This window comes from Limulus polyphemus, unplaced genomic scaffold, assembly GCF_000517525.1.
Source record: "Limulus polyphemus unplaced genomic scaffold, Limulus_polyphemus-2.1.2 Scaffold524, whole genome shotgun sequence".
NCBI lineage: Eukaryota > Metazoa > Arthropoda > Merostomata > Xiphosura > Limulidae > Limulus > Limulus polyphemus.
The window spans coordinates 133,539-149,914 of record NW_013666134.1 but is presented as its reverse complement, the minus strand read 5'-3'; the positions used below and the strand labels follow the sequence as shown (position 1 = coordinate 149,914).

The window sequence follows — 16,376 nt, the reverse complement described above, 5'->3', positions numbered from 1 at the left end:
CGAAACTGAGGCTAAACTGGATAGATGGTGCACCCCTAACGCAACTTGGATCTTACTTCCGCCAGTACCTCAAAAACCAGGCCAGATTACATAACTACCCACCTTATGGCGTGTGACCAGGTGATACATGTCTGTTTTCTAGCTGCTTTGTTTCTTCTCTTTTTCATGTTTTACGTAATATCACATTTAATTAATTAATTAATTATATATATATATATATATATATATATATACATCTACGATACCTCCTCTAATTATTTTACTATGTATGCACAACCACAGCCATCGTGTTATGACTAGCGTAAAACTAACCACTTTTTGGTTATTTATTTTACGAAAAGTACGTTCACATTTTTAATGAATATTTATGGAAGGTACTCAAAACTTTGATATATATATATCAAGACTTGGACTTCAATAATCATGGCTGAAGTCGGAGAAGTTTCTTGTGTAGGAGTCATGTTAGTGCTACGTCATATCTTAAAATGCGGCTACACTTGTCGATGAGTTTAAGTATCATTTTGTTTTGTAATGCAACATTACACTCCCGTGAGTTTAATCTACGATTGCTAATGTTTACTTTCTGCTTAATGGATTCAAATATACGTAAGTTATAAAACTTTTAACTTAAATGTATTTTACACTCTAGTTCTAGTGTACTGTTTTATTTTCAAGTGAGTATTAAAAAGATGTATCACAACGTCATGATCTAATTTTTATATCATGATCTAATTCTATACCTCATGTTTAGTTACAACGACAAAGTCTAGTCTGTTTATCAAGACATTTTATATACATAAACAATACTTTATTCGTGTGAGTGTGATAGTCTTAACACTTAAACTGTGAGTCAAAGGGACTGAATTTTGGGGTGGAGCAACAGAGGGACAGTCTGCGAGTTAATAAGACCGAATTCTAGGGATTGAGTGGGTTAAAGAGAGATGTCGCTGTTTCCGGTATTCAAGTTAGACCCCCCCCCCAAAAAAAGTAGTACAGTTTAGAACTTGATCTGTTAATCTCAAAACTACACTTTACTGACAAAAGAGCTTACCTCTAATATTGTTCGGCCACGAAGCTGCAGAATTTAACGTGTTGGCCAGACTGTGTTCCTCTTGCACAAAACAGTAGAAGTGTTCATGTTCAGGCAGATACCCCATCTTACAGCAGTAAATAAGCTTCGTTGAGCCTTCCTCGGTCATCTCAATCGACAGAACTCACGAAAACTGCAAAGAAAACGGATTTATAAAATCCTATCCTGTATTGCGCAACATGTGAGGTCAGTACCGTGTTTCGTGTGGATTTTGGATTTGCACATAGGTTTTACTCCTTGACCGCCTGGAAACAAGTGCAAAATCAGCCATTGTAGTGGATAAGTTAGATTTCAAATATCATAAAAAGTTCGAATCTCTATTCAGAATTTATATATACATATAAATATATAAAAGAAAGTATCTGAAATCTTAATTTGAGAATCAACCTATCAAACTTGTATCCTTGGCTTGCAGACTAGGCGTTAGAAAAGAAACTGTTTGAAACGTTACGTCTTAATACAGCAAAAGGTGCCGAAGCATAAAAAATCAATAGGCCTAAAATCACGTAAACTTCAGATGTTTTTGTTTTCCATATTCCTCTTAACTTTTCCATTTCGGATTGAAAATCAGTCGCTTGTAAAAATAGCATTTCAAACAAAAGACAGATGTGAAATGCCACTTTTACATATCTCTGCAGTTTACGTGATTTAAACTAATGCTTAGTTGATGATTGGATAGATACGGCTTTGAAAAAACTTTATCGATTTTATTGTCATCTCGTTCAATATTAAAATAGTAGAGAGTTTTCATGGGTTTTCAAATGATAATACAGCAGAAAAACCTGGTCTTAAAGCAGATAACCAAAATATTATTCTTTATGTAAAAAAAGTATGTATAAGTCAAGAGAAGTTGCTATGTCATAGCTGAATTCGAATATGATTTTCGTTCCTAACTGCATGGCCAGATTAGGGGGGGGGGGGGTTTTTTCTTAGGATCGTAGGTTCGATTCCCCGTCCCACCAAACATGCTCGCCCTTTCAGCCGTGGGGGCATTAGAATGTGACGGTCAAACCCACTATTCGTTGGTAAGAGAGTAGCCCAAGAATTGGCGGTGGGTAGTGATGACTAACTGCTTTCTCTTTAGTTTTTCACTGCTAAATTAGAGACGGCTAGCGCAGATAGCTCTCGTGTAGTTTTGCGCGAAATTCAAACCTAACTGCATTAAGTAATTAATTCAGTGACTGGTTACATTATTATAATCACACATTTGAAGAACACTTCATTTATTTGCTTTTGCAAAATAGACTGACCTTGTAATGTGTCGGGTGCTAGTTTGATTTAATGAAATGTTGAAATAGAGTTACACTATGCTAATCTGAAAAACAATAGGTAAGGCATTCCAAGGATTACTCCAAAATTTAGAGGTGCCTGAACTTATGTATTATCTAATAAGAACATCATTGTTGGAGACTTTCTTCTAGCCGACTGTTTAATGACATCTGTCGTAAGAGTCTACCAATAATAATAATTGATAGATAATATATTTGCTACTAGGAAAAACTCTGACCACTATCCACTGATGTCAGAATCGGGAAAAACATTACTGAGTAGACACATGAAGTGTAACAGATATTAGAGTGTGGCCCAATTATCCGGTTATTTCTGCTTTTAATGTTTGGTCAGGATTCGACTGTATTGATCTGTACTTGCAAATAACATTACAAAAATTGTTTTAGGGATACAGTTGACAATCAATCCAAAAACTGCTTATCCCAAATGCAAACAGGAAAACATGGCATGAGTAGTGCTTAAGGCACAGGCTATGAACAGCGAAAGTCTGGAAGCATGTTTGTTGAACTACGCTTCATCATTTGATCCTTCTTGTGGTGTACTGACATTCACTGCGATTGACCAGTGGCTTCCGAGCTAATCATTCCATTGCATTTTTCATACACTTTATCAAACAAAATAACGAGCAAAAGTGTTGGTCAGTAAACTATTTATTTTGAGTTCTTAGTTAATTTTTCTGAAATTTAAATATCTTTTTCAGGTACATCATCTTCCCCAATAAGACTGTGTAGCAGATTTTTACACAGCTCCTGGTGGCTGGCAGTGCTTGTGTTGGTAACTGCATTCGGAGGTCAACTGAGTGCACTACTATTACTCAAGAAATCTTCTGTTTTGATTAACAGTCTAGAAGATTTGGTTGAAGCTCGTGACGTAACACCATTGATTGGAGAAGGAAGTTCCTTTCACGAGTTAATTCAGGTACTTCTTCATAATATTTCATAAATACAAAAAAACTAGCAACTCAAGTACTTGTTATACCTGTAAAATGGTTGCAGCAGGAAATCGTAACAGAAGTTTCTGAAGAAATTCGGAGGTGGAGGCTGATTTCGAATCAGGGTCCTTCTCTGTCATTAGCCGTGGACGCCAACTGTGAGGGCAGGAAGCATAAGAAATTAATGCATAGGTCAGAAGTGGTACATGCCTCCTTTAATTAGTGTACATATACTATTATCAACAACTATGTTACATTGATTTAGCCTCTTTATCCCCATTTTCCAACAAAGATAAGCACTAGTAGCAAGAAAGGCAATTGTCCCCCAAAACATATGAAGAATTTGACAATAAAGTACCAGTCTTAAGTCTTACGCTTTTACTGGGTGCTGTAAAGCTACAGGAAAATTCAATACCAGACTATATATTGCATTTTCACTTTAGAAAATCCAAGATTGTCTGGAGGCCACCAGACTCTAATCCTCCATAAGAATTTACCCCCCTCCAATAAATCTTATATGGCGTTGCTCTCCTTTACCCTCATTTCCTGCTCTTATATATACATATTTGTTTTATCCCTCTGATGGGTCAGTCGAACAAATTATGAAAATCGGGTAGAAACCCGCATCAAAATGTTAAGAAAGACAAAGGTTGGAAGGAGTAATTGTCTTGATAGGCCCGTCATGAACATTCTAACCTTTATATGATTACAAAAAGTTTAAGAACCTCATGTAAAATTTACTAAAGAACAAGCTAGGGAGTGTTTTTGGATGTAGAAAACTATTTTGTTTAGCTGTTTTACAGGGGTTAAATATACAGATGTGACTCAGCCAAGACCTTGTTTCCTAGATCATTTTTTTCAAAACTAAATCAACACAAACACTAAGTAAATGTAAAGTGCAATAATTTTTTTATTATCTATTACAGGTCATCGTGACGTTTCAAAACATAGCCTAGTTAAATTTGATAAAATGGAAAACATATTATCGCCTTTTGAATTTTTCGAATAAAGAAGTTTAATGTATAACTACACAAGAATGTATGTGAATTGGGAAAGATGCTTATCATAGAATGATGTGTCGTTATGTCTACGTATTGTTTTTACCTAACGTTTTAATTTTCACCTTCTAGGAGACTGATGACCGTTATGGCCGATGCTCGCGATAACTCTAACTTTGATTTGCATTGATGTTTTCCTAAAATTCTCCTGTGTTTATATGAACGTTATGTGGTTCGAAAATTGAGGGAGTGCAACATTTTTGTATTTTAAAGGTTATTTTACTTGCTGTCAGTCAAAGGAGTTAAAAGACATCGGGCCTTCTTTATTTGAGTATGTACGACATCATCATTCGTAAATTATCTCTAGTGTTTATTTGACCTCTGCTGACTAGAACGAAGTTTGAATGGTCTGAGTGTCAAACTGAAATCGAATTTCGAACAGTTAAAGAAGTTTGAAGCCATTTTTTTTTATATGTTTCTTTGGCTCAAATATATTACCTGCGTAATGTTTGATGATGTAACTTAACTTAGTTTTTTTCTTCTTATCTAGTTTGGCGAAGACCTAAAGCTCTCACTATATATACCATTGTTGTTGTTTGATGTGTATAAGCATGATTTTGTTTTAAGTCAATGAAAAGTGGGTCTAGTCAGAGGCTGCTATGCACACCAGGGGAATTCCAGCCATTAAATTTGGAATTACAGTTTTATAAGCGACCCACCAACTTTTGTTAGATTAAAGAATTGTTTCTATTTTTACCTGGCCCTGTCCATCTCTAAATTCATTGCTGTACGAGTATTTACTATACTTTGATTCTATGTATCTTAGATTCAACAGATTATTCGTGTCTTAAACGCCTCTTATTCCTGGAGAGTAAGTTGGTATTAGTAAGATGCCTTAGTCTCAAAGGGAAATTAGAAACGTTATTTCTTTTTTTTTTAGATTTGTGTCTCTGCATCAGAATACATCTGATGGACTTTGACAGAAATTTAAGGCATTCCTCATTCAATACATTGCTACGAGAGACGTTAGACCAATCAGAACAGACACATAGAAAGCTACATTAGCCAACAAACAATACGAATTAGTTTTTATAAATAAATATGATTCATTTGTTGTTGTTTTTAATACCTTATCACAAAACAAAGAAACAATTTAACTATAATAAAAGGGAAACTATTGGTATTTCCACTGGCTGTCCCTTGATTAACTCTATGACTACGGGCTACGTTGACAGTGCTTTTTGTTTCAAGCTGACTGATTCTTAGTTAACCCCTACTAAAGAGGATAGGTATTTTTGTTCGCACATGAAACATGCCCTTTTGCAAAGAAACTTACACGCGAAATCAGTCCGTAGTCATAGAATTAACAAAAATATATAAATTATTCCGAACAATGTTCAAAAAATTCGGTAAACCTGTTACTTTGTAGAGTTGGACTACGCAATTATAAAGTAACTTATTTGTTAGAGTTTGTATATCTCTGCAGCGGATACAAATAGCAGCTAAAACAAGGCTCTCTTTAGTATTTCAATTAATATTTCATTGATTATGTTTAATCTCTGCAGTTTTAAAGATAAAAGGTCAAGGAATGTTTTTCAGAATCTGTAATATATACGTTGTAAAGTTATAAATCTTAAATTGAAGTTTGAGAACTAAAGTTATTTATTTCTCTGTATATAGAGCAGCAGTGAAGAAAGTTTGCATCAGAAATTACTCAGACGAGTACAAGAAGAAAATGGTTTTGTGTTGCTATCAGAAACCACATCAGATCCTGTTCTTGACTTAATTGAAAAAGGATCGCATGCTCTATTGATGAGTACATTCAATATCAGTACGCCCTTTCCAGGAGAGTTACAGCAACGAGTAGATGTAATTTTAATATTGTCAAGGATTCTATCTATTCCAAACCATATGCAGTAGCCTTACGCAAAGACTTAAACAGAACATTCGTAAGGAAACTAAATGAAAAGTAAGCATATATTTGACTTGTTCACTTATTCTGTATGTAGCACGTGACCTTTTCCTATAATGACACTTATCATTACTACACTGTGAGATACTTGTAATACTGACAAATAGATGTGTACATAAATTTTCATTGTATATTTCTGTGCGTTTATTGGAAAGAAATGGTTCACCATTGCTAAGTTAAAACGATCAAATGATATAATTTCTTCACTAAGCCTTTTTTTTAACAAAAGTTTGGCATGTTAGTAGTTTTGCAAGATAAATAAATGAACGTTAACTTTGGAACATGCTTAAATTCATCATAATCAAACGATTAACATCAAAATAAATTGATCTCACATGGCATGACTCTCCTTCATTAGCCAATAAAATGGCAGTGAAAATTGGGCTACTGTGTCACTGAAGAATGCTAGCTTAAAATAAAAATTGAAAGATAGTTTGGCAAACTCCAGTTTCTAACAGCTAGTGATCAGACATTAAGGTTTAAGATAAAATGATTTTTGTTTTATTTTAACATAGTAAAGTTTGTTTGTTTGTTATGGATTTCGCGCAAAGCTACACGAGGGCTATCTGCGCTAGCCGTCCCTAATTTTGTAGTGTAAGACAGCTAGTAGGGAAGGCAGCTAGTCATCACCACCCACCGCCAACTCTTGGGCTACTCTTTTACCAACGAATAGTGGGATTGACCGTCACATTATAACGCCCCCACGGCTGAAAGGGCGAGCATGTTTGGTGTGACGTAGATTCGAACCCGCGACCCGCAGATTGCGAGTCGAGCGCTCTAACCACCTGACCATGCTGGGCGAACAATGTAGTAATCAAATGACAGTTAAAAATAGGATATTTTCAGGTACCAGTTCCACATTCTAATGACTGACATTAAAAGAATTCCGTAGGTTATTGCTTGTCAGTTTCTACTTCAAGTTATCAATGAATGAGATCCATATATATCGTAGCACACAAAACTGGAACTTTTGTTTGACATTCTTTTACTTCATGTAATCAGTGAAGGATATTTAAGATATGAAATGTAGTTTGGCATGCCTCTATTTCAGGAATATCAACCAAATTTTGGAATACAATTTGGCATGCCTACACAGTAGTTTAATCGCATTTTATTTGAAAGACTTTTACATGCTAAAGAAAAGGTGTTTTGCTGCAGATGCGATTCTTGTCGCCATGGACGATGTGTTTAGCACAACGAATTCCAAGCCATTTGACAGTGCAATGTCGTCAAACTGGAATGTAGATAAAGGATTGTAAAACGTTTTTCCGGAGAGAAATATTCATACAATGAGTTTTTTGAATGATGCTAGAGCCAAAGGACACAACATTTAGAAGAAGAGAAGCTTCAACATTCTCATTAAAGCGGGACAACTAGCAATTAGGACAACAAAGTCCTCCGAAGCCACACCCCAATCCAACCTGGAACAACGCCCTCATCTACAAAAATGCAGGTTGTGGTTACAAAACAGAACACTCAAACCTAAGAAACCAATGTAACGAAGTCGGACATATCTTCTGGTACTGTTAACTATATAATAACAAAGATTTGAGGTTGGTAAAACTTAGAAGGCGAAGATTTTGCTAACTCTTAACCACACCTCAAAATCCATGGTATTTTCATGAGAAAGATGGCAAAGAAACTGGAATGACAGCAATATCATTCGACCACAATACTTGTCACGTTCCTCAATGTAACTCCAATGGATTTTTGTACCTTTTGTTTATTTAATTGTAATCTTAAAAGCCTGCTTTCGTATAGTGGAGGGTATCAGGAAAGTTTGTCAATATGTGAGGTACAGTTTGATCCCGCCATTATTCACAAAAACTTGTTACACTGAAAATTATGGTGTTGGGCAATAATACATCAAACTGATCACCAGAATAAGCACGATCGACGAAAGGATTGGTTCCAGAGACATCACGGGACATACTTCAAACATCGTTATTATAAAGTACGATTAGCCTCAGTGATTCACGTGAACGATTTACATAAGTTGAGATTTAAGACATGTTATGGGTATGTATGTAATCCACGTGAACACTAACTGTCAGCTAATATTTGGAATATAACTTGCAACAATTTTATTCCACGTGAACAATAAATATCAGTCAAGGGTTGTGTCATGATTTGCCATGCCTTTATTCCACGTGAACAGCAATTACCATGAAGATTTATAACGAAATATTCACACCACAGTTTCAAATGGCCAATGAATAATAGTTAATTGTTGATGTGTCAGACTGATAATAAGCTACTTTCGAGTTTTGTCGTTATTTTATTTAACACTGCCATTGAATCGAAGAATGTAGAAGTAAGTTAATATGCTTCTGTTTCACCTAATTAATGAGAGACAACAAGATTTGGGTAATAGGAGGGTAATAGCCTCAGTTTCGTGTGGCTAATGAGAAGAAGTCAAATATTATCATTTAGCTAAACAAATTATTCACATCCGAAATTTTTCCTTAATATTTAATGCGTTTTTTGTCAAAATATTTCCTTTTTATATTTATGAACTTTATATTTTGTTAGCCAAAGTGTACACAAATCATATACGCGAAAGAAAGTGTGTATAAAGCATCAATTTTTGCCTTTTAAACATTGTTGTAAACAATATTTTCAATGTTTTAATTTATACATTTGTTACAAGGAGCTAATAATCGTAATGAAAATTTAATAATCGAGAAACCTCGACTAATATTTAGATTGGTACATTTGTTATAAATACGATAATGTTCAGTGTTTGAGAACTCAATGAAGTATTCAGAGTTGAGGAGTGAAGTAGTTGTTGATCGAGTAAAATTATTCAGTAAGAGTGCTTCCATAAGCAAATCAATAAGTTAATTAGCATTTTTTTATCAATCAAGGAAAGTACTGTTAAAGGTTATTATTGATTTAGGCTTACAACTTGCGTCAAATAAACGTAGCCTGTAGCAACCGTTTTTCAAGAAATATATTAATTCATTGTTGATACGTGGACTGGAATTAAAATTATTTTTACAACAAAGTCCAAACAATCCCACCCAGCGGTAGAAAACGTTATAATAATATTATCTATGATTACTTATGTTCATTGGTATATTTATATACCTCTTTACTGGGACCCCCCACACTAGCCTTATTTTCACACAATAATAGCGTAAACTAAGTTTGGGATAGACTCCACAAGATACCAGAAGGTATCTAACACGATTATAGACGTTCATCAAGAAATATAGTCTGCAGTTTATTCCTAGACGATTATGGTAGGTAAATGTAACGTTCAAGTACATCTATACGATGTTTAATGCAGGGATTCCCAAACTGGGGACCGCTGGAAAATATAAGGAGGTTCATAGCAAATACATAATACTGTTGAGATACTCGGTATTTATAAATTCATTGGGTAGGTGGTCTCAATCAGGAAGTGAAATGTTCTATAGGGCCTTGTGCTGAGAAAGGTTTGGAACCCATGACTTAGTGAATTGCTATCTGGTGGTCAAGGAAGATGACTTTAGGCAATGCGTTATTTTTCGAACCAGTTTGGGACAAACCCAGTGCATTGGATTGTTGCGTTATTGTTTTAGAAGAAACATCACACATCGGACCACTTCACACATATTCAATGATACATTTCCCACAATGTGTACTCTACTGAACATAGCGGTTTTCAAATAGGTTGTTAGTCTCTCTGCATCTATAGTTGAATTTTAGGAATCGAAACTCAGTCTGACGTGTTTTTTTTTGTTTTTGTTTTTTAACTTTTACAGTCGTATTTTCCTTCTGACAGTCGCTAGCAATTCATGACTGACACATTGCACGATCATTCTATTTTCATTTGCAAATAAATGGAAAGTTCTACAAACGTGTTTATGTGTGGGATCTTAGTAACATGATCAGAGCAATTGTTTGATTACTATAGCAACGAAGAAGCAACAATGTTCCATAAATTTTCAGGAGAAAAAATTACATGTTGTAAAAAGAAAAATCGAAACAAGTTTTTTTTCAAAATAACTTGTTAATAAACATTTTCATTTAAAGTATCATCTATTTACTGAGCTTGTTCAAAAAACGCTAAAATTATTTTTTAAACTTTATTTTGTGAAAGTATACTTAAAATTCGATATTAAAACATCAAAATGCAATAATAATAATTTATAATATCTCGTCACAATATATCTTTAATTTTCTAAAACATAGATATTTTCTTGATAAATATTTTTTTTATGTGATAGGATATCTTTTGTGGTAGACAGCGGGTTGTTTCAGAAGTGGAATAAGGAGATGTTCAGAAATTATAGCTACTGTTTAAAGCCAGCCGGAGATTCTGTGAACCAACTCAAAATACAGAATTTCACTGGTGTCATCATTTTGCTGCTTTCGGGGTACCTGCTATCTACGCTAGTTTTTGTCTCTGAAAAATTGGGTTATTGTTGATTTATTCTCGATTGAAACTTTCGTTAAGTTGTTTAAACTAAACAATTCAATATTAATGGTAATTAAACACCATTTCACTTATTAAAACGCATTTGTTGATGTTGAATTTTAGATTATTCACCATTAGTAGAAGTCTTCAAATTTATGAAAGGATGTGCAAACCAAACCTTTAAAATTATCCCTTTTTTCATAAACAATAAAATACACAAATGAACAAACATAAACCAAAATATACTGGGTCTGTCAAAAATATCATTGAGTTGTATGTATAATTACTTTCATTATATTTTAATATACTGAATTCATCGACGAAGAAATATACTGGTGAGTCGACTGAGTCAATAAAAGAACGTTCCTATTATAGGTGGATCTTGTTTGTTTGTTTGAAGTTAAGCACAAAACTACACAATGGGCTATCTGTGCTCTGCCCACCACGGGTATCGAAACCCGGTTTTTAGCGTTGTAAGTCCGCAGACATACCGCTGTGCCACTGGGGGCATAGATGGATCTATTAAAGATTTACATCACGCAACACCAGTGTTTAGAAACAACGATACATCATACCAATGTATGTAATCATAAATCAATAATTAAAGACAGAGTTTATTACAAACTAGCACAAAAAATGGACAAAACTATGTAATTACGTAATGTAAACGACTTCGACTGGTGCATGGAGGTAAAATTTACTAGCATAAAATAGTCAGTTTCAACTATATATTAACAGATTTATTAATAATAATAAAAGCACCTTACAAAGTAATTACAATATTCTGTTATATTTTAATTTTCAGTAATTCTCTACATAAGGCACGTACTGAAAAGATTCGAAAGCTCCGATATATTTGGCTCCCAATTATAGCAACATTTTTATGGATCATATTGAAAACCAGCTTTTACAACTAAGTCCTGTAAAACCTCATACATGGAAACTTACATAGACGACATTTTTTTCATTTAGACAGCGGTCTTAAATCACTTAAAGAATTTATCTCGCATGCAAACTCCTTTCATAAAACAATCAATTATACCTGTGATTACTCGCCTACCCTGATTAATTTTCTTGACGTCACTGTTTTTCTAAAAGACGGAATTTTACACACTGACTTGTACAAAAAACCTACAGACAGACCACAATACCTTCACTATAAAAGCTGTCAACCCTCTCACACTAAACGAAACATTACCTACAGTCAAGCTCTTAGAATAAAGAAAATATGCTCAGATGAAACAGACTACAGAAAACACACCAAGGATCTAAAACAAACCATGTTACAAAACGGATATAAATATACTGAAATCGACAGACAAATTGTTGTCTCCTTCCAAAAAAGCAGAACTCTAAAAAATATCCTTGTTCACAAAAAAGTGAATTTTATCCCATCCAAAAATGTTTGTTGTCCATGTAATAAAGCCCATTGTCAAACCTGCAATTTCATAAAAACCACTGACTCATTTTCTGACAAACACAATCAAAGAAACTTTAAAATATCCAAAAAAGTCACTCGTGAAACAAAAAAAAAAAAACACCATTTACCATATACAGTGTATAAAATGCAGTTACCAATATGTAGGACATTCACAAACAACTCTTAGGGAACGTTTCAACAACCATAAATCTTCTATTAACACCGCAAAAGATCTCCCTGTTGCTCAACACTTTAACCAACCCAGTCATTCCATTAAAGATGTTACTCTCATCGGCATTGAAACAAAATTCAAAACTAAAGTAGATAGATAAATAAAAGAAGCTTATTGGATTGCTAATCTAAACACTGTTCAACCTTTCGAAATTAATCTAGATCCTGGAATCAGTGATCTCCGTTCATTGGTTTCATCTCTGTTTAAGTAAAATAAAGGTGACACCTGGAGACTGAAAATGATATGTTATGCTAATCAATTTATAAAAACAGGTATGGAAAATTATCTTAAATAAATAGTAAGTTTTAGGAAATTCAGCATTCACATTACATGAAAAAATAAGCAAAGAATAAAAATTATTTTTCTGACAGTTAAGTATAGTTTTAAATATACATATATTTATCCATTTCTAAAGTAAAATATCCCTAACACCTTTTCACATACACTCTTGCCATCGGCTACACTGTACCGGAAATAAGATGCTTACAATAAATAGTACACAGAGAAATAGACTAAACATTTCCTGAAAAACCGGATGACGTTCATGACGTCACTACACTCCGTTTATATATATATATCACTCATTCGATTACACCACCATTCCCAGTCCAACTTTCGAAAGCGCTCGGGTTATAGGGTTTTTATACATTTCTATGAAGACTTCTTGAACCTGCGTGTTTTTCTAACATCATAAATATATATATACATGTATATCGGTTCTATAACTCACTAGGTGTCACCAATAGTTACATGTGGACTGACTGTTCTAGCTTTATCAACATGATTTTGGCTTGTCTACTTACATGTTTACTCCTAATTTCTCTAATATTTTGGTTTGTGTACTGTGTAACAGGATTATTTGGTACTTTCAATATAATAATTTTGATATATTTCTAGTATCAATATATTTTTTGGAAATATGGTTGTTATTAGATAGATTAGATATAACTAAGATGACAACAGCACTACTACTGCCGTTAGTACTAGCTCAGCACAATGATGATCTGTAGAAACACACATTTTGGTGATATATAAATTTCTGACTTCTCTGGAATGCATATCTCACCGTATGAAATTGAAACTGGTGTATCTTGAGATGATTGGAATAAAGAAAAGCAGTCATATGAATTATATTATAATTCTTAAGTTAAGGTTAAAACTTAACTTAAAATCAAAGAATATCCAATCATCACTGCTCTAGTGCAACTTAGACTTAGAAGTAGTAGTAACCCTAATCTTTACTTCTGAATGAACAGTCCACCTGGAAAATATTAAACCTAAATGATATTTTGACAATCTTGCCAATGTCTTCATCTTGTTGGGAAGATCTTGTAAGATTTGAGTAGTATTGTGATAGAGATTGAGTGGTTTGATCTGGTTGCCTCAAGTTGGAACTTGGAGTCATGACCATACTTGGCAGCTACTCGGTCCTTATTATGACACTGAACAATAGCCAATTACAAGACTCCCCTAATGTGATTAAGGCAACTTTAAGAGTGCTGAAACCAGATTCAGAGTTAATTCTTTCTAAGCAGATTGTTATTAAGAAGTACAAACTATAAATCAATTTCTGCTACTACCACTATGTAAGCAGTGTATGTGCATGAAGATCTTGTATGATGATATTCTCAGTTACTGATTATCTAACTTACAGTGAGAACAAGGTGCTTTACACAGTAATTAATACTATTAGTTTCAGACTTTTTTTCGCTCATTTCTTTTATTTACTGTGTATCTGTCAAGCTAGAAGAAATGAATGAAAAAGAAGTATAATTTTCACTGAGATGTACATAAATTGAAGCACATCAAAATATGCTTATATTACCAGTGTAATGTCCAAGAACCCCTTTTTTCTAATACTGAAAAAAGTGTTTACACTCAACAGCAAAAATTATTTTTTAACTTATATCAAAAGTTAAACTTATTTTAAAATAACCCTATTGCAAGTAATGGTAAAATACTATTGAAAAACAAATGTGGTGTTTTTCTTTTGTTATATTCATGCATTTAATATCGAAATTTAACCCAATAAGTGATAAATTAAGTAGTAACAACTGCTTTAATAGTATGACAACTCATTACATAGCACACTTTCTCTTTAAAACTGTTGTTCAGGTAATGTCTTGTTGCATAACATTATCAAACAATTCATTGGGCTCATGCATATGGTTACAACTCGCAATTAATTTACAATGAATATGCATAGAGTAAAACATTCTAATATCATTCCTAGAAAGGAAGTAAAATCTGTAAAAATTAGAAGGCTGAAAATGATGAAAGGAGAAAGTTAAAAAAACATAACAGTTTTGTAGGTATGTCATTTTGTAAGTTATTCTGGAGAACTGTTTAATTTGATTAAATTTTTAGCTGTATAAGACTTGAACCTTTCCGGTTCTACATTTTTCCTCCATTTTGTATTCATTACAGGCATCAAAATGTATTTACCTCTACTATCTTCAATAGTTTTTGAAAATCATAAACCATGGAAGGGTTTTCATCATGCCAAATTAAGAGTCTCAAGACAATCATAATATCCTCTTGATCTTGATTACAGAATCCAGCAATCAGTTTATTTTTCTACATCAGTATCATAGAGTTGGTAGATTCTATATTTAGGGATGGCCATGGTACTCAATAAGCATAATACAAATATGCATGCTAAAAATCAACAGTGACATAGAGTTTTACTTCAAAAGACGATTGACACTCACTTTCATTTGTTTCTCTAACCAACAAGGCAAGAAAACATCACTAAGATACCAAACCAGAAAGTGACCAACCTACCAAATTGTTAATGTTTTGGTCAAGATAACTCTACAACTTCTTTATCATTAACATAAGTTTAAACCTAAATCCACTCTATGTGTTTCTGGGAAGTGCACGATTTTGTCGCCTAGTCATACTAACTAGTAATGATAAAAATCATAATTCTAGTGTAAATGATGTTATCATTACCCCTTGAAGTTAGCTTTCTTTCAAGAATTTGGTGTTCCTTTAAAAAGCTTAAGTACAGGGTGAAATAGGAATTACCAGCCAATAATGGATGAACATTAGATGACTGTATCCTGTAGGATATTCAGTGCTTTGTACACTATGCAATCAGTGTCTTTAGAGAGCCTTATATTATGTATGAAGTGAAGGAGTAAAAAAAAAATCAATATATACATATTAAATTTTATTGCACACATTCATAAAATACACTAACTTTCTGCCAGGAACAAAAAATGTCACAAAATAAGTAATAAAAAAACATTTTGTAAATGTAAAATGATGTAGGGATGGCAGTGCCAAACAGAATGCAAATATATATAGAGAGAGATAATACAGTTGTACATAGATCATCCCTACATGATTTTCAATATTAAAATTGAATGTTATGCTGTAAAACTTTAATATTACTGTGGTTGAAATTTATATATTCCTGACTATTGGTATTCAGTTTGTTTAACATAATATCATGGCCATGTCAGAGTAATCATCAATGTGGTGTAACTAAGAGTCTAGGACTTGCATACAAGGAAAACCAAGTTGAGTCAAAACATGACTTGGTTATTACAGACTTTTGCTACAAGGTCAGTTGAATTGACTGACCTCGTAATCATTTTGTATTTGTGCATTTTACAGTGTAACATTAAATTTTAATATTGAAAGCCCTGTAGGGATGATCTATGTATAGCTGTATCATCCCTATATGCTTGTTTGCACTCTTTTTGGCACTGCCATTCCTACATCATTTTACGTTTACAAAATGTTTTCTATTACTTGTATTAGTGTGTGGCTTGAAGTACCTTATTACTGTGCATGTACAGCTCCTCATAGAAATGTGATTTTTTTTTCCAGACTACCAGCAAGGAACAAGAAAGTAAACTGCACTCTTATGATAATTCAAAAGCTACAGATACAGTTAAAATAGAACAAATCTATTGATTCTGGCTGACGTAGCCTTAAAAAAAACTATGATTGTTTATTGTAATTCGTATATATAATGTATGTGAAAAAAATGGTTTGTTGGGGTCATATACCACTCATTATGCAGGG

At 33.5% G+C, this 16,376-nt stretch overlaps 1 protein-coding gene across 1 annotated transcript in view; it reads left to right on the top strand.

Moving 5' to 3' along the window:
• The first annotated feature begins 13,094 nt into the window (after window positions 1-13,094).
• LOC106458855 (transmembrane protein 19-like) overlaps window positions 13,095-16,376 on the top strand; it is a 21,739-nt gene continuing 18,457 nt past the window's right edge. The window contains 1 exon segment of the mRNA XM_022385207.1: window positions 13,095-13,200. Within this exon segment, the coding sequence (XP_022240915.1) occupies window positions 13,119-13,200 (82 nt within the window). The 5' untranslated portion in view covers window positions 13,095-13,118.